The 26,026-nt window shown below is 47.0% G+C and overlaps 3 protein-coding genes across 5 annotated transcripts in view; 1 reads left to right on the top strand and 2 right to left on the bottom strand.

Moving 5' to 3' along the window:
- Positions 1 to 15: 15 nt before the first annotated feature.
- On the top strand, positions 16 to 19,591 carry INTS11 (integrator complex subunit 11). 2 transcript variants are annotated; one of them, XM_061600523.1, is made up of 18 exons: positions 16 to 399; positions 1,448 to 1,601; positions 2,296 to 2,393; positions 4,113 to 4,186; positions 5,620 to 5,848; positions 7,056 to 7,154; positions 7,259 to 7,293; positions 7,931 to 8,069; positions 8,421 to 8,485; positions 9,389 to 9,578; positions 10,841 to 10,924; positions 11,689 to 11,778; positions 12,537 to 12,699; positions 13,736 to 13,843; positions 15,552 to 15,613; positions 16,171 to 16,316; positions 17,738 to 17,867; positions 19,435 to 19,591. In XM_061600523.1, the coding sequence occupies exons 2-18, from the start codon at positions 1,574 to 1,576 to the stop codon at positions 19,498 to 19,500; spliced, it is 1,806 nt and encodes a 601-aa protein (XP_061456507.1). In that variant the 5' UTR covers positions 16 to 399; positions 1,448 to 1,573; the 3' UTR covers positions 19,501 to 19,591. The 2 variants fall into 2 exon arrangements, with proteins under 2 accessions (XP_061456507.1, XP_061456508.1); XM_061600524.1 differs by having other exon boundaries at positions 18 to 399; positions 16,174 to 16,316.
- On the bottom strand, positions 19,483 to 25,054 carry LOC133372231 (lysophosphatidic acid receptor 6-like). Its single transcript, XM_061600525.1, has 3 exons — positions 23,846 to 25,054; positions 21,262 to 22,554; positions 19,483 to 20,163 (listed from the first exon to the last, which is right to left on the bottom strand). Exons 2-3 carry the CDS (start codon positions 22,330 to 22,332, stop codon positions 20,110 to 20,112), a joined length of 1,125 nt encoding a protein of 374 aa, XP_061456509.1. The 5' UTR covers positions 22,333 to 22,554; positions 23,846 to 25,054; the 3' UTR covers positions 19,483 to 20,109.
- A 46-nt stretch (positions 25,055 to 25,100) lies between these two features.
- The window catches only part of PUSL1 (pseudouridine synthase like 1), a 42,915-nt gene continuing 41,989 nt past the window's right edge, over positions 25,101 to 26,026 (bottom strand). For both annotated transcript variants that reach the window (XM_061600526.1, XM_061600527.1), the window contains exon 8: positions 25,101 to 25,253. In XM_061600526.1, coding sequence (XP_061456510.1) covers positions 25,210 to 25,253 — 44 coding nt within the window. In that variant the 3' untranslated portion in view covers positions 25,101 to 25,209. The remainder of the gene's footprint in view (positions 25,254 to 26,026) is intronic.

The raw sequence follows: 26,026 nt of genomic DNA, 5'->3' as shown, positions 1-26,026 counted from the left end.
GCGATTTTAAAGGTGGTGGCGGCCCCCAGCCAGAGCGCATGCGCGGCGGTCCCGCTTGCCGTGCATAGAGATAATAAAAGTAAAGAGGCGAGGGAGGTATAGAGATAAGGAAAGGATAGAGCCGCCGCGACTCTCGGCTTCTAATATGTCCTGATACTCTAGCAACACGCTGTAGAGAAGCCGAGGCTTGAGGATCCTGCCGTGCAAACAATCGTGGCATTCTTTCGTCCACCGCCCTCGAAATTTCCTCTCCGTGTGTCACTCTCGACTTTTTTCTTTATCTATGTGCACAGGGTTTGCGCAGGTTGCAGGCCGCTTAAGGGTGGCTGTTGTGCCGTGCGCTGTCTGACCCTTGGCAGCGTTGGGCACGATTAAGCTCATGTAGGCATTGCCAGCCAGGTTAGTTTGCAGAGGAACCGGGGGGGGGATACAAGAGGAGCTTCTGTTGCTATGGAGACGGGGGGCACGCGGCGGGAGTTCTGGGGGTACATGTATCTTTGAAGGGCGAGGAAGGGGCTTTGTGCACGTGAGAATGATGTGGGTTAGAGGTACACTTGACTGGGAGTCACTTCTGAGCAGACGTGCATGGGGTCGCTGTGGAAACTCGGTGTATGGTACAATTATAAATAAGACAATTTTCAAATATTTATTATTGTTTTACCCTTGCAAAGCAGCTAAAATTATGTTAAGTGTAAAGCAATAACTCATGATAATAATAATAATAATATAAAAATGGTATTTGAAAATTACATATACTCTGAATCCCAAACACCAGGAAACGGCCGTGGCTCAGTGGCAGAGCCCATCCTTTGCGTGCAAAAAGTCTCATCTTCAGTTGACATCCTTAAGGCTGAGAGAGACTCCTGCCTGGAATCCTGGAGAGTATAGATGGGGAGGGGGGAAGCGAGTAATAAATATCATTAATAATATTGAGCGAGATGGATCATTGGCCTGACTTGGTGTAGAGTAGCTCCGTGTGTTCCCATGTCTTAAAGGGAAGGGCCGTAGCTCATTGGTAGAGCACGTTTTGCATGCAGAAAGGCCCCTTGTTCAGCCCCCCCCCATAACTCTGGGTAGGGTTGAGAGAGACCCCCTGTCTGAAATCCTGGAGAGCCACTCCCAATTAGTGTAGAGCTAGGTGGATCATTACACCACTTCTTACGTCCCTCTTCCTTAAGGGAAGGGTCATGCATTAGTGGTAGAGCATCTGCTTGCATGCAAAAGGTTGCAGGTTCAATCCCAGTTAGGACTCGGGTTGATGGGAGTTGTGGTCTAAAACATTGGAGGATACCAGGTTGGCTAACACTGGTTCAGAGCACGGGTGACCTATTAAAATAATAAAGCTGATGGGGATATAGTGATCACAAAACTTCAACATGTCACAATTCCCTCTTTTTAAACATGTGGCTCTTGTGCTTCAGGATTCTTTTTTCTTGTCTCCCTTCAGGACATCTTGAATTAATCTTGCACATGAGACTCTTAAGCTGTGACACATTTGGGGTACTCTTACGGAATTTCTGAATCAGCCCCCCTCGCAGCTGGACTTCAGAGGATTAAACCTTGCTGTTCAAAGATGCCTGAAATAAAAGTCACTCCCTTGGGTAAGCAACACAAATATTGGCGTCTTTTTTTTTTTCTTTTCAGAAAAAGGCAGGGGTTGTGTGCTTGGAGTGTGGGGTCCTCAGGCTGCCCAAACTGAACTTTAGCTACTTCAAATGGTATAGATTATGGGACATGTGGTCCTTCATCTCCCATCAGGTCCAGCCAGCAGTGGTCAGAGATGATAGGAGTTTTAGTCCAACAACTAGAGGAGGGCAACTGGTTCCCCTTCCATGGTTTGAAAGAAAAGGGAGTAAAAAAGCTTCCCTGTATGAAGAAAAAGAGTACACCAGATGGAAAGTGCCTGGCCCAGCCGTCACCTTGATGTGCTAGTTTTCTACTTGTGGGGAATTTAACATAAAGGAGCATTAAAAAAATGTTAATGTTCTCATTTTTAAATGTTGTGGCTTCATATTTTTATAATGTTTTACTCGTTTTTACTGTTTCAACTGTGTTTTGTTAAACTGCCCTGGCCTCCTTTCAATCTGAACTTTATCAGATTCCAGCCAGGCACAAGCACTGAAGGACCGATGAAGAATGTGCCCTGTGGAGGGGGGGGTGAGGCCTGAGAATAGTCCCCAGGGCCAGATAAAGAAGGCTGGAGGGCCACATTCTACTGACAAGCATGTCAGGAATAATGCCGCATTTTTATTAGTATTTAAGGCAATTGAATGAATGTCTCCTTTGCCTTTTCAGGAGCTGGGCAAGATGTGGGCCGAAGCTGCATCCTCGTGTCCATCGGAGGGAAAAACGTCATGTTGGATTGTGGCATGCACATGGGTTATAATGACGATGTGAGTAGGGTGGGCAGCCCCGGACGTAGCTGGCAGCGCTACGTTTGAGAACGCCCCTGTGCTGCAGCTTTGGCTTGGCGTAGTTTCAGAGCATCTGGAGAATTTAGCTTGGACTGCAGGCAGGCTTTAGAACAGGAGTGGGAACCTCAGGCCCAGGGCTGCATTAACAGAAGTATAGTTTCCAAATTGCGTGAAGTATTAGTTCCCCTCTATTTGGCACTGGTTAAGCTTCATATGAGAGCCAGTGTGGTGTAGTGGTTCAGGTGTCAGACTACGACCTGGGAGACCAGGGTTCGAATCCCCACATAGCCATGAAGCTCACTGGGTGACCTTGGGCCGGTCACTGCCTCTCAGCCTCAGAGGAAGGCAATGATAAACCACCTCTGAATACCGCTTACCATGAAAACCCTATGCATGGGGTCGCCATAAGTCAGGATCGACTGGAAGGCAGTCCATTTCCATTTTCAAGCTTCATATTGAGTACTGCGTCCAGTTCTGGTCACTGCACTGTAAGAAGGATGCAGACAAACTGGAAGAGGTTCAGAGGATGATCAGGGGACTGGGAACAAAGCCCTGTGTGGAGAGCCTGAAAGAACTGGGTTTAGCCTTGAGAAGACTGAGGGGAGATATGATAGCACTCTTCAAGTACATGAAAGGTTGTCACATAGAGGAGGGCCGGGATCTCTTGTTGATCGTCCCAGAGTGCAGGACATGGAATAATGGGCTCAAGTTGCAGGAAGCCAGATTTCGACTGGACATCAGGAAAAACGTCATAACTGTTAGAGCCCTACGACAATGGAACCAATTACCTAGGGAGGTGGTGGGCTCTCTGACACTGGAGGCATTCAAGAGGCAGCTGGACAGCCATCTGTTGGGAATGCTTTGATTTGGATTCCTGCATTGAACAGGGGGCTGGACTTGATGGCCTTATAGGCCTCTTCCAATTCTATGATTCTCCCATCTACAGCCCCTCCCTAGCCACACCCCCTGTCCCCAGGTCACACCCCCTCACTGGCCCTGCTTGCACCTCTGGGAGTGCATTTGCCTGGCTGGCATGTGTCCTTGAACTCTGATCGTGCCTCTTGCTTGCCCGGATGATGGCAAGAGAGGGGTGTGTGAGTGAGCGTATAAACCAGCCTACTGTGCAAAGGTAAAAATTATGTGCCTTGCTCCGCCCACTTTTGACTCTGACCCACCCACCACTGGCACAGCTGAGTGGTTTACAGTAGATGCATTTAAAGCACCAGATTGTCTCCGCCCGTAAGCTCACGACCGAATGTAGACAATAGAAAAGGAAAAAGGCATGTGGAGGGAAGAGGAAAGCAGTTAAAGAGCTAATTTCATCATCCAAAGACTGCCCAAGATCACAGCTGAAAAAATGCATCTCGGCTGAAAGCAGTTGGGAACAAAATGGTTTTTAAAGTTCTGTTCTTAAAAGCCAAGCCTGAGTGGGGCCAATCGTATATCCCATGGGAGGGAGGTGCACAAGTAGGAAGCCACCACTGAGAAGGCCCTGCCTCTTGTGCCTTCCAGTATGATTGATTTTATAGGTGAGCCTTCAAGGAGGGGTCTGCAGCTGATCTTAAGGCCTGGGCGGGTTCAGGGGACAGGAAGTCTTGGGGTATTTTTGTGTGCATGCTGCCATTTCCTGGGTATGCCCACCAGTGTAAGCCCCGCCCTCCTGGAGCATCGAAACAGCCTGCTCTTGTGTTTTTCCAGAGACGATTTCCTGACTTTTCCTACATCACACAGAATGGGAGGCTGACTGACTTCCTGGACTGTGTAATCATCAGGTAGGTACCAATGTCTTGTCTGTTGTTCCATAACAATATCTCTGACAGTTGGACTTTACAGGAAATGGACTAGCCAATTACTCTCCACAGAGCAAAATTTGGGTATTTGCGCTGGTACACGTTCCAGTTTTGCCTTTCTGCAATTTTCCAAGGCAGTTCCACCATTGTTACAGTAGTGGTAGTTTGGTTTTTCCCCAAAGGCCATCCTCTGATCACAGTTATCCTCTGTTTTCAGCCACGTTCTGCCTGGTGATGTGGGTTTTCCAGTGAATTTTGAATCAGAAAATTTTCTGGAAATGTGTGGAATGGCAATTTTCCCAAATGAAGGAGATCTGATTTGATGTGTTTATTTGATTTTACCACTCAGTAAGCAAACCTTTAGAAACTTGTGTCGTATTAATCTTATGTTGCTGTATAAAAACTTTTTTCCAACAGTCAAAAGCAATTCAATAAAGCGTGCTCTGACTGCTATATTGAAACCTTTATTAGGAAATCACCTTTATTGCAAAAAATTAAAACGTAGCAACTCAGTTGCATATTCTCTCCTTTCCAGATAATCAGAGGTAGTAGGCTTCTGAATGCCAGTTGCTGGAAACCACAGGAGGGGAGAGCGCTCTTGCATTCAGGTCCTCCTTGTGCATTTCCCTTAAAGCATCAGGTTGGCCACTGTGAGCACAGGATGCTAGACTAGGTGGGCCAGCAGGCGGTTCATACATAGATTTTAAAAAAAGAAGGCCGTGAAGGCTGTTAGCATACTAATTTTATCATGCCCGAAGAGCTGTGCGTGTAAATAGAGTTGCTTCCTAGGGATAATCACCTGAAAAAAGGGAATTATTACTGTGATCTTAAATCTGACTAGTAAGGTACTGAATACCACTTGCTGGGGATCACAGGTGGGGAGAATGCTGTTGCTCTCAGGTCTGCTTGCAGGCATTCCACAGGTGTGTGGTTGGCCACTGTGAGAACAAGATGCTGGGCTAAATAGGCCTGTGGTCTGATCTAGCAGGTGTGTGTGTGTGTCTTACGACCCCAGTAATACTCGTAATGATCTTTTGAAAATACACACAGGAATGTGCAGATTTTAATGGTGTTGGGGTTTTTTTTTACAAAAGAAAACTCTTGAAGTACTATAACCACAGAAGAACAAACAGTGGAATTTATGAGACAGATAACATGCTAAGTTATTTTACATATCCTGTTTTGAGAAGTTGCTGGGGATAGACTATTTTAGGCATTTGGTAACTTCATCTCAATAGAAGTCAACCTCGCTAACTTTTTAAAACACATATATAAGTTGTTCAGGAGTACATGGAATTCAGGTTTCCTTAAAAACAAACAAACCACATTATACAACTATCTCAAACAACTGTTGAGGCCTGCCCTAGGTTTCTGGAGTTAAAAGCTATCTTGGATATTGCTCCGTCTCTTTGCAGCCATTTCCATTTGGACCACTGTGGGGCCCTTCCGTACTTCAGCGAGATGGTTGGCTACGATGGGCCCATTTACATGACCCACCCAACCAAGGCCATCTGCCCCATCCTCCTGGAGGACTTCAGGAAGATCACCGTGGACAAGAAAGGGGAGACCAACTTCTTCACCTCCCAGATGATCAAAGACTGCATGAAGAAGGTGGTGGCTGTCCATCTTCATCAGACCGTCCAGGTAGGCAGGGAGTCAGGTTTGGACCGGGACTCATGCCCATTGAGGTAGCTGTAATTATAATTTAAACTGATAATGGGTCTGTGATGCCCTTAGATGTCTGGGGCTGCACACGCGCTACACTGACTGCCTCAGCGTGTGTCTACCCTGTGCCAACAGGTGCAGGTAGCCCGTTGAACTCCATTTGTGATGGGGATCAGGGATTGCAATTTTTCCCCATGAACGAGTAGTTACGCTGAGCAGTCAGCGTCCAACTTCTTAGAGGGACAAGTTTAGCCACCCGAGATTGATTGATAATTTAAACTGAGACGTCGTCTTTTTTCACGCTACCGTGCCTTAGGAGGTTGATGGCAAAGATAAAAGCACTGCAAAATAGCAAGGCGGTGTGCCGTATAAACATAAACGTAGAACATAAAACAACATTAAAACAATAATTAAAACAATTGGCTAGTCCAGAGTTGTATCCAGCTTAGTTGTGTGTAGACTCACTGAAATGACCAGACCTAAGTTAGTCGCGTTCATTCATTTCCATGGGTGTACTCTAAGTAGGACTAACACTGGGTACAACCCCAAATAGTTTGATGGGCCTGTTGGCATGAAAAGGGAAGGTCAATAGTGAGGATGCCTTCTCAGCTGGAAGAGGTTTCCACAGCATGGGACCAGCGACACGAAATGCCTGACTTTTAGTCGAGAGTAGTCGGGCTTCTGAAACATGGGGGACAATGAACAGCACTCATTCAGATGATCTCCGAGATTGCGCTGGGATATAAGGGCTCAGGTGCTCCCCAGTTGTTCAGGGCCTTTGTATCTCAACACTGTTATCTTTTCGGCGCCAGGTCAAGGCTTTCCTCTTCTCCCAGGCATTTTAGCATGTGTTTTAGATTGTTTGTAGATTGTTTTAAATTTTAAAATTGTGTTATAAATTGTTTTTAAAATACGTGTTTTAAATTGTATATTTGTTTTAATGTTTTTGATTGCAGTAAACCGCCCAGAGAGCTTCGGCGATGGGGCGGTATATGAGTGCAATAAACAAATTAAATAAATAAACACATGAGCTTTGAACCTGGCCAGGTTGCATATGGGCAGCCAGCGTGGATGTTTTAGCACAGGCATAGTGTGCCGTTGGCCATCTTGCACCTCAGCTTCCTGGAAAATCACAAGTGGCGCTTTTCAGAAACTTTGTGCTTGAGTTTTTGTCGTTTCGCTGCAGGTGGACGACGAGTTGGAGATTAAGGCTTATTATGCAGGTCACGTGCTTGGAGCGGCCATGTTCCAGATTAAAGTTGGCTGCGAGTCCGTGGTTTACACTGTAAGTGCCTGGCTGAGTCTATATATATGCTTCTCTGTGTTTTCTTTTAAAGTGAAGTTACTTGTGATGCACTGAAAATATTTTTCCCCTCTTTCTTTCCTTAGGGGGACTACAACATGACTCCAGACAGGCACTTGGGGTAAGTGTGGGGGGCACCCGGGAGCCCTACATCTCTTCATTCACATGAGGCACGTTATTATGCTCATTCATGTAGTTTATCCGTGTGAGAGGCGGGAAAGGCTTGGGGAATCGGATCAGAACTGGAAAGGACTTTTGGAAAACCCTCGTCAGGTTTTGTGTTTGGACCTGCAGTGCTCAGAAGTTCCATAGATTTGTCTGCGGTTTGTAGGGTTTTCTTTAAATCGGTTGTAAAATATCAGATGGCATAGATTTTGCACCCTTCTGGAAGCCCTTCTAACGTAACTCCTCCTGCGTGGCAAATAAAAGAAAATGCTTCTTCACATTGTATTTAGTTAGGAATTCGCTCCGACAAGAGGTAAGGATTAGGCACATTTTGGGGAGGCTAAGGCTGTCAATAACTACTAGCCACGACGGCTATGTTCTCCCTGCACTGCCAGTGTGCTCCTGAATACCAGTTCCCAGGAATCACAAATGCGGAGTGTTGTTGCTCTTTTGTCTCCCTTGTGGGCTTCCTATTAAAGCATCTGTTTGGCCACTGCGACAACAGGGCTGCCAGACCAGACAGGCATTTGGCCTGATCTAGCGGGGCCCTTCCTGTGCTCTTACGTTAAAAGGTCCCTTCCTTCCGTCTTCAGAGCCGCCTGGATTGACAAGTGCCGTCCCGATCTGCTCATTTCCGAGTCCACCTACGCCACAACCATTAGAGACTCCAAACGCTGCAGGGAGCGGGACTTCCTGAAGAAGGTCCACGAAGCCATCGAACGGGGAGGGAAGGTACGCAAAGTGTTCCTCTGAGACGTCGCCTTGGAAGATAAATAATAGTGGGCAGACTTCCCAAAAGAGACACATATGCCTGTTTATACCAGTCTTCCCTTGCGATGAAGTATCTGCTGGGCACATACCCAGAATCCTCTACTCTACTCTGCCACCCCCCCCCGCCACCATTTTTTATCTGACTCTGGTCAATGGACCTCGGGATTCTAGTAAAATAGCAAAGGAGATCCTGTAAGCCTGCTCACGTTCCTCTCTCTGCACCGCTTCCAAAAAAAATACTTGCTGACAAGCAGTAGATTATCAGTTGTTGCCATTTCTCACCTCTGCACTGTCTTGTTCCCCCCCCCCCAGGTCCTGATCCCTGTATTCGCTCTGGGACGCGCTCAGGAGCTCTGCATTTTATTGGAGACTTTCTGGTATGGAGATGAGCCTCTTTGATTTCCGTTTGAAAGTTGTCTCAGCGTAGAAAACACACCCACTGTTCTGCCGGTTCTAGTGCTTCTCCACCTCTTGTCAAATCTCTCCCTTTATTACTGTAAAACCTGATGGGAGCAGCTTGAGTGAGCTGTGGTTTTTTTAAAATCAGTTTCAAAGAGATTTCCCAATTGTTCGGCAGATCAACCTGTTCCACTGCCAGGTGTGGCTAATGGATGCTCTGGGGACCAGTGTGTTCCCAGCCTCGCTCTCTGTCTTGCAGCTTCGATGTCTGATGGCTACCAATTTGTTGAACAATGAACTCTTTCTCTGTGTGTGTCTCTTACTAGCTTTACACTCTTTTGCTGTTTCCTGGGATCATGTGTATGTTGCGATCCCAACAGCAGTGTCCCGCGTTGAATATGGTCGATAAATTTGTCTAAGTATAAAGGGTGTGTAAGTTTACTTGAGGGATTGCCTTACTTCCCCCGTGCCTACTCGACTGCTTCAATGTGCAGACCTGGCCCTGTTCCAGGTGCCACATAATACTCATTCCACACTTGTAAGAAATCATTCTATTAGTGTGGCATCACCTACACTTTGGAACTCCCTGCCCATTGATATCAGGCAGGCACCTTCGCTGTAGTCGTTTTGGTGCCTGCTAAAAACGTTTTTGTTCAGGTAGGCCTATCCAGACATGTAGAAATTGAGATATATTTTAATCTGTTTTTAGCTTAACTGTTGATTTTAATTGTATTTAAAATGTTTAAAAATAACTGCTTTTGACAATTTCAATGTTTATTTTTTAAACCGTTTAGAGATTCTGTTCACAATCAAGCAGTATATACATTTTGTTAAATAAAAATCTCTCCTTCCCCCCCCCCCAATCTTCTGTTCCTCTAAAGGGAACGAATGAACTTAAAGGCCCCCATTTACTTCTCAACGGGTCTGACAGAAAAGGCCAATCACTATTACAAGCTCTTCATCACATGGACTAATCAGAAGATCCGGAAGACATTTGTCCAGAGGAACATGTTTGAGTTCAAACACATCAAGGCCTTTGATAGGGCCTACGCTGACAACCCTGGGCCAATGGTATGATGCATGGAGGGGGTGTGTGTGTGTGGGGGGGCAATTTACTTGTTAAAGTATTTATTCTCTGGCCTACTTGTACAAATAGATTAATCAAGACTGCTTCCAAAAGAGGTGGGCAATTTTCGCCCTCTTTGGAGGACTGCATTCTCTCACAGTCAAGAGCTGCAGGCGGAGCTCAGTTGGCTAGGCTGAATTATAATAATAATAATAATAATAATAATAATAATTTGATTTGCCACCTTGGGCTCCTACTGGAAGGAAGGGCGGGATATATAAATAAAGTGGATAGAGAGTGCTCCCCCCCCCAAATACTAGAACTTGGGGACATCCAATGAAGGCGAATGTAGGAAGATTCAGGACAGTCAAAGGAAAGTCCTCCTTCACACAGCACCTACCTAAAAGATGGAATTCATTTCCACAAGAGGCAGTGATGGCTACAGACCTGGATGGCTTTTAAAGAGAATTAGACGTATACATGTTGGACCAGGACCTGGGAGACCGGGGTTCGAACCCCCACACAGCCATGAAGCGCGCTGGGTGACCCTGGGCCAGTCACTGCCTCTCAGCCTCGGAGGAAGGCAATGGTAAACCCCCTCTGAACACCAGTTGCCATGAAAACCCTATTCATACGGTTGCCATAAGTCCGGATCAACTTGAAGGCAGTCCATCCATCTATGGGTGAGGCGGCTACCAATGGCCACCGGCTATGATGGCTATGTTCTACCTCCCCTGTTGGAAGCAGGGATGCCTCCGAACGCCAGTTGCTGGGAATTGCAAGTGGAGAGAGCTGCCGTTGCGCTCTAGTCCTGCTTGCGGGCTTCCCATAGTAGGCACTTGGTTGGCCACTGAGAACCAGATGCTGGACTAGATGACCTGTCGGCCTGATCCAGCAGCAAGACTGTCCTGACGTTCTGATGAGGGAGGGAGAGTGGTTGCCTTCATGCCCTGCCTATGGGCTTCCTGGAGCCATCTGATTGGCCGCTGTGGACCAGATGGTCCTTGGGCCTGATCCAGTAGAGCTCTTACTATGTTCTTAAGGCTCTTCAAACACAGCCCAACATGGGTGTGTTGCAATAATCCAACATGGATGCAGCTAGGACATGGGTACTCCCATGGCAACGCGCAGTTGGGAGTGAAGGCAAAAGGCAGTGGTGGGTCAGGGTAGGTCACTCAGATTAGATTTTGACTCCCCCCCCCCAAAAAAAACCCAACTCCATCTTGGATTTCCTGAATTTCCTTTTTCTCCCCACTTCCCTTTCTAGGTGGTGTTTGCCACACCAGGAATGCTTCATGCTGGGCAGTCCCTACAGATCTTCAAGAAATGGTCTGGCAATGAGAAGAATATGGTATGGAAAACCCCCGGCAGATACCCATCTCTCCTCTTCATTATACGAAGTTTAGGGCAGTTGGGATGATTTCTTTCTGGCCAGCAGGCCAGATCCCTTATTTTCTTGACCCTGGTGCTGTCCACCTCTCTTCTCACTTCATGTCACTGTGTCGTCAGGTGATGCTGCTCTTTGAAGCCCAATTGCTGGACCTTCAAAGCACAGCCACGGGGCTGTTTGAAAGCCCTCCAGGAGGGGGAAGCCATTTTCTTTGGAACTGTTGTTTAAAATTGAGAAAATCTCTCTCTTTCAGCAGCCGTTTCGATGGAAACCGCTCCCACCTTCCAGAGCAAGGTGTGCCCTCACCACCAACGGCTTGCTCCAGGAACGGTCATTAATTTCAGTGGGTCTACTCTGAGTAAAGCTTAGTTGGCTACCACACTGAACTTCTGTGCTACATAATATGTAAAAAGCAATTAACAAGTAATTAAAAACATTTAAAAAAATGATTAAAAACAGCAGTAGACTAAAAAACACAAGTCGACATCTATATGTCTGGGAAGGTTTGCCTAAACAGAAGTATTTTAAGCAGGCGCTGAAAAGAATGTCAAAAGGCAGGGAGTTCCAAAGAGTAGGTGCGCCACTAAAAGAACGATTTCGTACAAGTGTGGAATGAGTATTATGTGACACTGTAACAGGGCCAGTTCTGCGTAAGGCGGTCCTGCAAGCAATTCATTGTGTTGCTCAGTGATGAATGCAGATTTCTTTCCGGATTCTGCCCCCAGGTCATCATGCCAGGATACTGTGTGCAAGGGACCGTGGGCCATAAAATCTTGGGCGGTCAGCGGAAGCTGGAAATGGAAGGACGACAAATTGTGAGTCGAAATGTTTTGAGTAGGGAGTCTTTCCTCTGTGATTGATTTGTATTTAGGAGTCGCCTCTCCACGGAGGGAGAGTGTGAGGTGATGTGCAGCAAAACGTACACACGGTCTGCAATCCTGGACCATCACTAGGCAGAACTATTAATTGGAGACAATGGGACTTATTGCCAGTCAAGCGTATATAGGTGTATCCAGTGCTTTTTTTACTTTTTTAAAAAATGAGGTGCCGGTACTCCTATCTTGATAAAAGTGCCGTGGGCGCCAGCACAAAATGGCTGCCATGGGCAGTACCAAAATAAAAAGCTCTGGGAGTGTCCCATTAAGATATGGGGCGGTATTCAACTGAATAATTATGTGAGTGCAAGGATTTCTGCACAACAGGGCTTCCCTGTATACGCGCCCTGACAGAACTGCTCCAGAGGTTTCGGGGTGCCCCCAGACCCAGAACAGATTTAGGGGATGCGCGGGGGGGGGAGGAAAGGAAGAAAATATTCTGTTGTACAAGGAGAATCTTTCACCTTAGCAGCACATTGAATACAACCTAAGCGGAGTTCAGAGATGCAGCCTTAGCCCTCGCCAGCAGGCGTCAAAGTAGAACTTAACCAAAAGGACTGCTGCCAAGAATCTGGCTCGATTTAACCAGACGTCATTCTGCAACTTGCAACACTCCCTGTGCAGTTTGCCAGCCGCTTTGAAGGCCGGCGTGCAGCATTATTGGAGTGGTTTACACTGTCTGTCTTTCTGGCGTCTAGTTGGAAGTGAAGATGCAAGTGGAATACATGTCCTTCAGCGCCCACGCCGACGCCAAAGGAATCATGCAGCTCATCCGCCAAGCTGAGCCACGAAACGTCCTCCTGGTCCACGGAGAGGCGAAGAAGATGGAGTTCCTGAAGCAGAAGATCGAGCAGGAATTCCGTACGTAGCACCCTGTGTGGCGCTTCACACAGAGGAACGCAAAAGCTTTTCCTGGGCCTGTTCCTCCGCCTGCTGAGGTCATCATGTATTTTCTGAATGGCTCTAGAGGTCACACCCATACCTTACATTTAAAGCCAATGGCTCCCCCTAAAGAATCCTGGGAACTGTAGTTTGCAAAGGGTGGTGGGAATTGCAGCTCTGTGAAGGGTAAACTTTGCTTCCCAAGATTCTTTTGGGGAAGCCACGTGCTTTCAAAGTACGGCGCGGACTTGATCTTAGATTACTTTTCCAGGAGTAAGTTAATGCAGGCAGCTCAACTGTTGACTTGCTACAGCGGCAGTTTGGCAAATTAATTTTAATTTGTTTAAAAAACACACAGAAATAATGACAATTATTTGGGTCAAGTCTGCAAGTAGTGCATAACGGGGGGGGGGAAGGGGGAATGCATTTTTTCTTTATGACTGTTTACCTACACCAAAAAAACCAGAACTATACTTAAGAATATAAGGAGAGCCTGGCTACTGGAACAGGCCAAAGGTAGCCCATCTAGTCCAGCATCCTGTTCTTGCAGTGACCAACCAGATGCCCCAGCGGAAGCTCGCAAGCAGGATCTGAGCTTCACAGCAACCCTCCTCCGGTTTTCAGCAGCTGGTATTCAGGAGCAGGCTGCCTCCAATTGGAAATTTATTCTGCTGTATTGGCAACTACATTTTTAACAAGGACCGCCAGCTCTCAAGTCGGGCAGGGACTGGGGGTGTTAAGCGTTTCCTTTTTGCTCAGTCCGGGCAGACCCTCTCAATCTGCTCTTGTGTTGCATTTTCACAGAGGAGAGGGTCTCCCAATGAACTCCTAGTCACGGCGGCTGTATGGAGCCTCCAGGACCGGAGGCAGTCTACCTCTGAATACCAGTCTCTTGTGGACAAAACAACAGAAGAGGGCTCTCAGTTGCACGTTCTGCTTGTGGGCTTCCCAGAGAGTAGGAAACAGGATACACCAGACTAGGTGGACCTTCTTAATGCGTTCTTTTTCTTAACAGATGTTAACTGCCACATGCCCGCAAACGGAGAGACGGTAGCCATTTTCACCAACCCCAACATCCCTGTGGATGTCTCCCTCGGGCTGCTGAAGCGAGAGCTTGCTATCGGTAATGTCCTCGGTGACCAAGAGTCATTCCCATTTCTGTTTTTCTTATATATATTATTATTGAAAATATTTACAACCAGTTAAGATAGGGGTTATACCTATATGCAGCGTGTGCGTAGGCTTGATAACGTCCAGCCTTTCCACGTGTACACTGGAAGAAGGAATGGGGGCCACCACCAGAAAGGCAAAGGCAAAAAGCAAACTCATATAGAGGGTCTGTCAATCTGGCATACGCCTGTTGAGCTCTCCACGTTGGTTATGCGTTTTTAACCAGGGTACAGTGGGGAGCCACATGTATCTGGGGGCTGAGCTGAGGGGCACCATCCGGCTGCTCCAAGTGTATTGTAGCTTTACTTAGATCACTCCAAGCTCTCTTCACTTTAAGCTTCGATTCACGTGTGAAGCTGACTAGCGAAGTAAAGACTTGGAAGATAATCGTATATACCCAATCGATCATTGTGCTCTGCAGACGAGGGCTTCCTGCAGATACTTTCTCATCAGGAAGTCCGTTCTGCACAAACAGGAAGGGGGCCTTGAGTGTTGTGGCACCGACCCTTTGGGTGTTGTAGGATTCAGTTCCCCACGGCCCCAGCCACCTTGGCTCAGCTGCCCCATGGCCCTCTTTAGGCACACAGTGTTCTTCTAAAGACCCTCTCTGCAACCAATGAGGGCTACAATCTCGCTCTCAAATTACGCTAAGCAGTTTGAACATTTTAAGTGACATTACACAGCATTGTTAGAAAGCGCAAGCTTCTAGCCCTCATTGGTGGCAGAGACAGATTCACTTGGAGCCGTGCTACTGGCTAGCAGCGGCTGGTGCCCCTTGGGACTGGTGGGGTGGAATGCAGGGAGCCCAAACAGAAGGTGGAGTCAGAGCCAATGCCTGGCAGAGGCAACTAATTCTAGTTTCGTCCCCGTCCTCCTCCTTGCTGAGGTTCTACAAGGGGCAACACAGAGTCTAAGGAGGAGGAAGGTGGCAGGCAATGCAAGTAAGAAGGCCGGCCGGCCAGGGCTGGCTGCGAGCAGACTGAGGTTGGGGGGGGGGCAGTGCCCAACTTGCCCTGCCAGACCAGCCACCACTGCTGGAAATGGACTGCCTTCAAGTCAATCCCAACTTACGGCGACCCTATGAATAGGGTTTTCATGGTAAGCGGTATTCAGAGGGGGTTTCCCATTGCCTTCCTCTGAGGCTGAGAGGCAGTGACTGGCCCCAGGTCACCCAGTGAGCTTCATGGCTGTGTGGGGATTTGAACCCTGGTCTCCCAAGTTGCCGTCCAGCACTCTAACCATTATGCCACTGGCTCTCAGCCACCACCGCTACAAGCTGTAAATTAAATGAATATTTGTAGTTGATCCCTGACGTGTAAATAATGCCTTGTGGGCAACAACTTTTGGAACGCAAGAAGGGGAATGGAAGACGTGAGGTTGGAAAGGGAGGGTTGTGGTAACAGAACAGTAAACTAACGCCTCTGAGTCACATGTGCAGAGAGGCCTTTGCTGCTGGGGTGAGATTGTGGTGACTCTTTCCTCTTTGTGGAGGGGTGCCGGTGAACAGCGGCTGTGGTCCACCCGACCCCTCACGGGTGAGAGAAATGACTGTACGGCATGGTTGATGGAGGTGGGCAGACGCTTCTGTGGGCGGTGGGGGAAAGTGAATAGAGGATGATTGAGTGACTGTTCTCCCCCCTACCTTTGCCGCCCAACCCCAGCTCCCCTGCCAGACTCCAAGAGGCCAAAGATCATGCACGGAACCCTCATCATAAAGGACAATGTAAGTGTGTGTGTAAGGGTTACACAAGGGTCGGTTTTTTCTCCAACCTGCGATAGATTCGGGCAACCACTTGGCTAAGGGTCCGGCAGACCGTGGCGGTTTGTTGGCACCAGAGGATGGGCATGGCAGCAAGCACCCCACCCTCCCTCAGTCAAGTAGCCTCCCTGCATGGATGGGTCTCCATAGTTACCTGAAGGAAAGGCACTTTTCACATATAAATTACAGCCATGTCGTAAACCGGAATGACTCAACGCTGCAATCTTAAGCGTGCTTTTAAAAAGTTTTTCTTTAACTTGCGTCAAACTCAGGAGGGCTTTCTTGAACGATGAAATGTTGAGAATGGAAGCCTTCATGTTGCTTCTGTTTCAGAAGCCTAAAACGTGGGACAGAATGCTCTGTGCTTGCTCCCCCCCCTCCATATTTTTATTCTGGCGCTGCCACTGAGATCTTGAGGTTCTCCTGTTGCAGAATTCTTCGCTCCTGTGATGCGATTGTGTTTGCAGCATCATGTTTAATCCAGGCCTTGTCCTTTCTCTGTCTCTCTCTCTCTCTCTCAGCAGAGTTTCCGCCTGGTCTCTCCTGAGCAAGCGCTCAAAGAGCTGGGCCTGGGGGAGCACCAGCTGAGGTTCACCTGCCGGATCCACTTCCAGGACCCCCGCAAGGAGCACGAGACGGGGCTGCGTGTGTACAACCACCTCAAGAGGTAGGCACTCTGGGAATAAAATGGGATGAAGGATGCTTTTGGCAAAGGGCTGTTTGTGCTCCTTGATGGCTTTTGTTGACAGGGTAGGAGACAGGGCTCTGGTTAGGCACAGCTTTAAGAGGAACCATAGTCTGGCCTGTATACATCCTGCTGTATAGGTTAAGAATAACAGTAACGAAAGGGGGGCGGGGGCTCAAAGTGCCAAGCCAGTACTAGAAACAGGAATGTTTTTATTAAATGCTCAACGCATTTCGGGTACAAGCTACCCTTTGTCAAGGGCAATCTCTAGAAAATATAACGTAGCTATCTTGTCAGTAAAGCCAGATGGATCCATCTACATTACATTTTCTAGAGATTACCCTTGACAAAGTGTGGCTTGTAACCAAAACGCGTTGGGCATTTAATAAAAACATTCCTGTTTCTACTACTGGCTTTTTCACTTGCTTGGCACTTTGAGCGTGTCCCCCCCCCCTTTTTGTTACTGTTGTTTTTGGGTGCCTTCCCTCCTCGCTTCCTTGGTGTGTAAGTTAAGAATAACAGATGGGTGCCTATGCAGTCATAGAGCTGGGAGGAACACTGGAGGTGATCTAGTCCAGCCTTCTGCTCCTTACAGGATGCAACTAAGCATCCCTGACAAATTGCTTAATACCTCCTGGTTAGGGCAGTCCACCCAACAGCCTCCTGAGGGCAGAGGCTGGTCCCCTGCTGAACAGCTCTGCCTATCGGGAAGTTTCTCCTAATTCTTCAGCCGAAATCTTGTTTCATTGCAATTTTCATCGTTAGTTCTAAGTCCTGCCCTCTGGAGAGCAACATGCAAATTCGCCACATAGAAAAGTTAAATCCTAATACTTCTACAAATTATGTAAGTTGAACATATGTTTTGCATAGTGCATTTGGTTTTGCTAGTTAAGAGGGGAGCAAGGACTTACTGAGAATGGAATTGAACCCCCCCCCCCCAAAAAAAATGGTAAACCTTATTTAGCTACCTTGGTTGCTGCTTGAGCACAGCTGGGTGTGTATCTTCCTAGCCTTGAAGACTAGGAACTTGCTTTCTTAGGTAGAAATGTGGAAGCTCACAGTCTCAGGAAGCAAAATTCTCTGTGCAACACACAAAGGTGGTGGATCAGTGCAGAAATGGTGCTTTGATGTTAGAAAAAAAATCATTAGACAATGTGTTGTATCCAACATTAGTCCTATAGAGAGGACACCTATTATTTTCAGTGCATCTACTCTTGAGTAGTACTAATGTTGGCTGTAACTCTTCTTTGTACCTGAAAGCCTGCATAGTTAAAATTTTGCTAAACTAATCACAAAAATAAGAGCTTTGGGATCGGCTTCCCCAGCTGCCCCAGGAAAGGTGCAGCAGCAAGAGCTTCTGGGGAAATGCACAGTGGGCTGTTTCTTTTTCTGTTTTCTTCTAGCTTCCTGAAGGATTATTCTGTTCAGCACCTCTCCGACACCTCCATAATGGTGGAGTCCATCCTGATCCAAGTTACGGTCCAGTCAGAAGATCCGGCTACTAAACTTCTGCTGGTGTCTTGGACGTACCAGGTGAGGTTTTGTTTTTTTAAAAAAATGCATGTCGCTCACCTGGCTTTTCAGGGTCTCTTTTCCTTGTGGGATCAAGGGACAGACCGCTCTCCATCCAGCCAGGTCTAGGGCAGGCTTAGAAGAGTGCAATTTATAGGGACAGGAAGGCGCAGCAAGCTGACTCTGTCCCCGTGCTGTTCATCAGGTTGCAGGTAGTGTCGTCCACATAGCGCATTCCCTGTCACTTACCTTGTTCTGTTACTGGAGGTGCGGATGATGGAGAAATTATTATATACGAACAATAAGCAAAAACATTCTTTTAATAAAGCTATAAAGGTTTATAATATTTTAATCAGTCTAGTAGCCAGCCAGAATCCTTTTCTCTTTAGAGCTGTCTTTTTCTCTCTGTGCTGGTTTGTTTGGAACAACTTGTACTCTAAACAGTTACGATAACACTGGATAGGCACTGAATATCTCTGAACATCCTGGTGTTAGAAGTGGGATTGACAGGACACCAGGTGGACTGGGGACTGGATAGGAGCGCGAGAGAAAGGACAGTGGAGGCCTTATTAAAAATTGGTAAGAGATCCATTCCAAAATCTCATCCCATGCTGTCCATTCCTCCCAGTTCCTCGAGGGTCCCATTTTCACTGGCGGTAAGAGTCCATTCCTATGTTATATTTAATACAGGCTTGTAGCAACATACAAAATGATGGTGAATTTTGTAGTTTGTTGGACTGGGCGTCCTTGAGTAAAATCGAAGAACACGCAGCAAAAAGGTAGGCCTTTATTGGATGACAAGCATGTGCTTGGTCAGTCTTTCTCTTAGTGAGTGGAGAACCGCCACATGGCACTGGTTGCCCGAGGTTTTTATACATTTCAGGACAAAGACTTAGCATCTACCAATCAGGACTTAACACATCAGTATGACACATTATGACGTAGGCATTACAGTATTGCACAGGTATTTGCATAGGCACTATATTTTCTGCATCATGTTCAAGTGAATTTTGCAATGTTCAGTACTTCACATGAATACATTTTCACAGTGAGCTAAGCATTCCAGCTAATGCAATCCTTCCTACGTCTTGGAGAGCACCACGATGTTCAGAGATATTCAGTGTCTATTCAGTGTTATCATAACTGTTTAGAGTACAAGTTGTTCCAAACAAACCAGTACAGAGAGAAAAAGACAGCTCTAAAGAGAAAAGGATTCTGGCTGGCTACTAGACTGATTAAAATATTATAAACCTTTATACCTTTATTAAAAAAATGTTTTTGCTTATTGTTTGTATATAATAATTTCTCCATCACAGAGAAACTTTGGCCCCCTCCAGATGTTGCTGAACGGCAACTCCCCATCAGCCCTCGCAAACATGGTTAAGAGTCAGGGATGATGGGCGTTGTTCAGCAACATCTGGAGGGTCGAAGGTTCTCCATACCTGGTCTGCTGCCTTTGTTAAAGGGGGTTTCTTCAACACAGCTTACAGCAGTAATGATTTGTCCAGTAATTTCCAACCTACTTACTTTTCTTTTAAAAAAAGGAGGCCACTCTTAATATTTTTCAAAATCTGGATTCTGATTACAGGATGAAGAAATGGGGAGCCACGTGACCTCCCTGCTGAAGAAGGCACTGCCCCAAATCACGGCATGAGACCTCCGAAGTTAAAACAGCAGAAAGGACACTGTAAATACTTAAGTTGGGTGTTTTCTTTTTTAAAAAATAAAAGACAACTGTCTTCAAACTGATTGGTCTTTATTGTCATGGGTTGCAGCAGAGTATAATGACAATCAGAATGGCTCCAGCAGTAAGCTTTTTGTTTTGGCATCAGTCTGAAAACAAATTGCATTCCCTTGCAGCATTTTCTTTTAAAAAAGGAAGCCAGTTTACCAAAATAGTCAACTCCAGCCCCCAATTCATCTTGCTTTCAGATTAATTTCTGTACGCTTTTTTTTCTTGCCAGGGGGCGGGGGGAGAACAACAGTTCTTCAACAGAGCGCCTGCTCTGAAACAGCCAGTGTTCCTCTTCAGTCGCGGTCATTTCCTCTTTGTTCGTTTTTTTTAAAAAAGCATCAAGTACCCAATAAAAACATAGGAGGAGCCTTGCTGGATCAAGCCAAAGGCCCATCTAGGCCAGCATCCTGTTCTCACAGTGGCCAGGCAGAGACCTGAATGCAACAGTGCTCTCCCTACCTGTGACTCCCTGCGACTGACATTCAGAAGCGTGCTGCCTCCGAGAGCCCCAGCCATCGTGGCCAACGGTTAGGGATGATGGGAGTTGTAGTCCAGCATCTGGAGGACACCAGCTGGGGAAGGCTGTTAGAGAACGAGTAGGTTTTTTTTAAAAAAGCAACAACAGTAAAAAAAAAAAGCCAGTTAAAAGCAACAACTCCATCACCTGTCACCTGGTCCTTTCATAAATGCTTTAAAAAAAGATGTGCCCTACCACAAAGCTGTTGTCCCTTTCCAGATTTTGAGGGCTGTATCCAGTGGTGGCTGGCATCCAAGGGTAGGTGAAGCCAGAGCCACTAGCAGGCAGAAAGCCAACTAATTCTCATCCCCCCACCCAGTCCTCCCTCCTGAGTTCCCGGCAACTGGTATTGACAAGAGAGCTAATACCAGTCTCAGTTAAGACAAGCCTGGCCTAGCTGCACAAACAGTCTGATCTGGAAACAAGACAACTTCCTCTGTTGTTGCTTCTCCAGCACTGACTTTCAGCTGTCTAACGTCTAGTAGTCCCTCTCTCTCTATATATATATTTTAAAAAACCCAGAGGTGTACATGCTCCAGTATGCAGAAACAAAGATACACCCACTTCTGAGCTCGGGGCCTCCAAATTCTGCAAGAAAGCTTTTTTTTTTTTTTTAATGACTTTTTTTGGCAAGGATTAGTGTGGAGGAGCAAAAATCTATGTAAGGTAAGAACTTGCTCAGCTTCCACCCACAGGTTCCTGGCCTTGAGATTGTAGTAGACAGTGCCAACCCACATTTAAGCATATCATCACAGCCAACAACGGTTAGAAACTTGCCTCAAAATAGCTGCTTTACCCAAAGATAGCTCAAAACCAGACACAAAGGGCTCTACTGGGCGTCTGAGGTGAGGCACATCCCACCCACCCTACATGTGGCACACGTATTCTGCAACATCTATGCTCCTGCAGAAATGCACATTATCTACTCTCCAACTAATAATCTATCCCCAAACTGGGTTTCAGGCAGTTGGCAGAAAAACAGAGGCAACCACCCCCACCATCAACACGTGGCTCCTGAGGAAATGTGGACCTCAGCCTCCCAAACAGGTCTATCCCCTCTTGAAACGCTTGAACTGCTTAATGATACATAAACCTATTTTAAAAAAACAAACCATACACAATGCCCTCTACAATGTCAGTTAAAATTTTCTCGGGGTTCTCACCAATCTCATCTTGTCTGCAGCAGGCCGCCTCCTATCTCCTCGCCTTGGTCCAGGGATGCTTTGATCGGCGGCTGCACGAGCCACACCTAGGCTGCCGCAGATGGTGTAGACCTTCCTGGTCCTGGTCCTGAATGGAAGCCGCCAGGGCCACCGCTTGCTGGCTGAGGTGAAGTAGTACAAAATGGGGTTCAGGCAGCAGTTGAAACTGACTGAGGCTAAAGTGACCCGTCGCATTCTGTAGATGAAGGTGGCAAAGTGGCAGTCCTGGATCAGGCCGGCCCGCATCAGGAAGTGCAGGAGGTGGGTGAGATGGTACGGAAGGAAGCAGGTCACGCAGATGAAGAGGATGAGGTAGATGGTGCCCAAGGCCTTCTTCTTGCGGGCGCTGTGAGGGATGCGCGAGATGCGCCGGGCAATCACAGGGTAGCTGATCAAGATCACGGCAAAAGGGACCACAAAGCCGAAAATCAGTGCGCAGATGTTGTAGGGTACCATGCGCCCGGTCCAAATTTCTACCCCAAAATTCTCAAAACATGCCGTGCTGGTGCTCCTGTTGAAGTCAAGGGGTCCCCCAAGGACCAGCGGCAGGGCGACGCTCCCTGCAGCCACCCAGAGGACCATGGCGACCATCCCATAGTGGGCGCTCTTGATCCTGATGTACACAAAAGGGTGCAAGACTGCCACGTAACGGTCAAGGCAGATGCACGTGAAGAAGGCAATGCTGAGGTAGATGTTGAGGAAGTACATGCTTCCTGTGACCCGGCAGGCAACATCGCCGAAGATCCAGTGGTTTTGGTTCATGTGGTAATGGACCTTGAAAGGCAAGATGCAGACAAACGAGGTGTCCACCACGGCTAAGTTGACCAGGTAGACGTAGGAACGAGGCACGTTGACAACTCGGCAGGTCAGGAGGTATAAGGCCACCCCATTTTCCAGCAAGCCCAGGACAAATACAGTGCTATAGACGATAGTGAAGAAGGAATACTGGAAGTCCGCTTGCAAGGTGCACCCCAAACTGGCATTGGCGACGGCCTTACTAGGCCCCGTGGTAACCACAGTTGTGTTATCCATTTTTTTTTTTTAAGCTGGAGAAGCTTCCCCTCTTCTCCAGGAGACCCAAGACTGCTTTACCTTCACCATTCATAAGATGACATGCTAACAAAGTCCAAGGCTGAAGTCCTTGGTGCCGAGAAGGGAGCTGTACTTAAAACGCGGCCTCGCCCTCCGTGGTAGGCGAAGAGGTGCAAGCTTGCAGTGCGTTGGCTAAAATGACCCCGTGAAGAACCCCACTGCCTGAGTAGAGATAGAAGAGCATTACAGTGGTATTAAAAAGAGAGCTAGTCCTTTATATCAAGCTAACCAGCTCCAGTCTTCTATGCTGCGATCCCCATTTTTGTAGAACATAATAAGGGCCTCCTGGATCAGACCAAGGACCCATCAGAGTCCAGCATCCTGTTCTCGCAGCGGCCCATCAGATGTCCTAATGGGAAGCCCGCAAGCAGGACCTGAGTGCAGTAGCACTCTCCCCACAACTGCCGTTTGTTTAGTTACTATCTGATTTATATCCCACCCTTTCTCCCAGCAGGAGCCCAGGGCGGCAAACAAAAGCACTGAAAACACTTGAAAACATCATAAAAACACATTAAAACACATTAAAACAAACTAAAAACATTTTTTAAAATAGATTTGAAGACTTTAAAAGGTTAAAAAAGCATTGTTTAAAAACAAAACAAACGTTTAAAAGCATATTAAAAAGCAATTCCAACACAGAAGCAGACTGGGATGAGGTCTCCACTTAAAAGGCTTGTTGAAAGAGGAAGGTCTTCAACAGGTGCCGAAAAGTTAACAAGGATGTTGTGGTTGCGGCATGCTGGCATCTGGCTGTCCACTGTTGGACACAGAATGCTGCACTAAAAGGGCTGCTTGTCTGATCCATTTCTTCAAGGCCTTATAAGGGATTATTAGATAAATTCATGGTGAATCGATCAGTAGCTATTAACAAGGATTGCTTAAAAAGGAAAAGGTGTTCAGGAGCAGTTCGCTTCTGATTACCAGAAATATCCAGATACTTCTGACCGACAAACTACAGGGAAAGGGTGTTGGTTTAATGCTCTGCTCATGAACCTCCTAGAGGTGTCTGGTTGACTGCAGTTTTAAAGAGAAGACTATAGCAGATGGAACTTTCGGTCTGATCAAACAGACCATTCCCTCTATTTCTGATGTTCAGTGGGTGAGTGCCAATCCTTAACGTAGAAACAAAGGCACCCCTAAGTGGGAGGTTTCAGCAGGCTTGTGGTGACCCCAAGCTTTGCAGGATTATGACAAATGGGAGGGGGGGCAGAGAGGCAACCTCCCCAAAGGGTTGAATAAGGCCTGAGCATGCTCAGTGATCACGGAATGCTGACTGTTTTGGGGGGCGGAGAGGAGGAACGGAACAGACCACCTGGGATCCAGAATAGCAAAATCCACACTTGCAACATTTTGCTTCAAGTCTTGCTTGTGTTTAAGGCAATACCAATTCTATCCACCTGCTACATAAAAAAGCTAAAGCAACACGCCCGTGGAGTGGGGTAGGGTAACTTACCAGTCTGAGTTATCCTAGTCTTCAGACGTTGGAAGGCTAGTTCACTCCTTGAAGGCCTCCGCTATCATCACAGCTCCTCTCGGGACTTTCAGAGTCTGAAGAGCTGTTGGTGCCTGCGTGCTTTTGCAAGGGGGAAGTGAAGGAGGAGCCTCCTACTCTTGTTTCGTCTTGAGAAGCCACGGGAAGTGGAGAGGCAAGCCTTGGCGCTGAGGTTTGCAGTCAAAAGAGCCTGCAAGCTGCGTGCAGATCTGTGGTGCGGAGCTGATGGAATCCCTCCAAACGAACAGCGATGCCCATTAGAGTTAGGGCATCTTCTTAAAGCTGTGACCCGATAAGCTTGAATATATATATAGCCTCTGGATCGGGGCCTGCCATGTGTTTAATAACAGCCCCCTCATCCCCCCACAATTCGGTTTCCAGTTCGAAAGCAGGGCTTTGGTTTGTAGTTCAGTTCCACCCGCAATTTGGTTGGCGGTTCTAAGTGGGGAGCCCAAAGTTTTCCTGAACGCCCCTCCCCTCCCCAGTGGGCTATCACCTGGTCACCAACAGGTTGCATTTGGATCAATGGGTCACCCATCGTGCAAGCCTGGATTAGGGGATGCTGGAAATGCAAGTTTGTAGCCAATTAGGTTTTACTCAGAGTAGACCCCACTGAACTGATTGTTCATCACTTTCAGTGGTTTTACTCTGAGTAGGGCTAACATGGGATACAACCAGCAAACTGCTGGTGTTGAGTTACTAACTGGATGTTGTTATCTAACATCGAGAGAGAGATAGAATCTCCCCTCCGTAAATAAAGTAGCGTAGCCATACACCCACAGAACGGGGCAAAACCACTTTTCTGCAAGAGGGCAAAATAGTTGCTTGTTTTGCACAATCAAAATAGTTATCTAACACACAGCATTTATCCAGAGTATTCTCACAGTTTTATGCACACTGTGCGGTACATCGACTCCCCACTGGCTTGGAGAGTAAGCAAGAATGGACGCCCTTCTCATTACTGAGGCCGCCCTGTGCCTTGCATGTTTCCGTGCTTAGCGCTAGGACCTTGAACACTGTCGTTTTCAGAGACTAAAGCAGAGAGTCACAGGACGCTACTGTCTGTCCAGGGTGCAAGCAGCCTGAGTGTACAACTCGAAGAGCTTTTGACTCAAACCCTAGCTCAAATGCAATTCTACCCACCACCCACCCCTAAAAAAAATCTAGATTATTTTATTTTGCAGGGACAGGACTGGGTTGAAGGTTCCATACGTGATAGGTGGGGGTAAAGAGGTTTATTGACAATACGCTCACATGGCAGAAAAGTGGTGAGCTTATCCCCTGCCCAGCTCTGCTCCAGAGTCCTGTCGGAAGCCATGGGGCATTCAAAGAGGCTGCCGTTTTGCTTCTGTTGTTGCAGTCTCCAAGTCTGCAAAGACAACGGGGGGGGGGGACGACAACGACGGGACGACAACACTTAAGGCGAGTGTAAAGTAGTAGCAACGAGACAAATCGTGAAGTCCACAGTTAGAATCTCTGCTCTGCCATGAAGGCAAGCCTCACTTTCCTCATCTGCAACATGGGAGGTGATAATATTGACTTTCCTTAAGGGGTTGTTGCACCAATTTACAACTAGATGCCTGTGAAGACCTTTGGGACACTTAAAAAAACATTTGTATAGCACTTTTCAAGCGTTGTAACAAATCTTCTGAAGTGTATTTTTGCACCCATAAGGGCTAGAAACTTGCTTTAAACATACACATAAACACCTCTGAATCGGGGTGCTTCTGCAGACAAAGGAGGTGCTCTGCCATTGAGCTAGGGCCCTTCCTCTTTTTTAAAAAAACCAAACACCTAAGATTCCAGTCCTCATGGTTCTAAATAAAGGGATGACTTAAACAGGAACAAAACCAGAAAAAAAGTTCCACTCTTCTTACCAGAGTACAACTATAGCATTAAGGTAAAATACTTGATAGTGAGTTCACAAACAGGAAAATAAGTTTTTGATATTTCTTGAGATAAAATACCCACTGTGGAGAAACATTAAGAATTTCCTCAGATATTCTGCTTATAGGCCAAATGCCAATTAAAAGTGAGTGTTCCTTGTTGTTATGTGCCTTCAAGTCAATTACGACTTATGGCGACCCCGTGAATCAGTGACCTTCAAGAGCATCTGTCATGAACCACCCTGCTCAGATCTTG

The sequence above is a fragment of the Rhineura floridana genome, chromosome 18 (assembly GCF_030035675.1).
Source record: "Rhineura floridana isolate rRhiFlo1 chromosome 18, rRhiFlo1.hap2, whole genome shotgun sequence".
NCBI lineage: Eukaryota > Metazoa > Chordata > Lepidosauria > Squamata > Rhineuridae > Rhineura > Rhineura floridana.
The sequence above is the reverse complement of the archived record's forward strand: the minus strand, read 5'-3'. Positions and strand labels throughout refer to the sequence as shown.

Excerpts from the sequence above, each read along its gene's own strand:
- INTS11 (XM_061600523.1), top strand. The coding sequence starts at position 1,574 with ATGCCTGAAATAAAAGTCACTCCCTTGG. Across the intron at positions 5,849-7,055 it reads ATCTTCATCAGACCGTCCAG|GTGGACGACGAGTTGGAGAT; the intron begins GTAGGCAGGGAG and ends GTTTCGCTGCAG. Across the intron at positions 8,070-8,420 it reads CCATCGAACGGGGAGGGAAG|GTCCTGATCCCTGTATTCGC; the intron begins GTACGCAAAGTG and ends CCCCCCCCCCAG.
- LOC133372231 (XM_061600525.1), bottom strand. The coding sequence starts at position 22,332 with ATGGATAACACAACTGTGGTTACCACGGGGCCTAGTAAGGCCGTCGCC. Across the intron at positions 20,164-21,261 it reads CTGCAGACAAGATGAGATTG|CCTTCCCCAGCTGGTGTCCT; the intron begins GTGAGAACCCCG and ends GTTCTCTAACAG.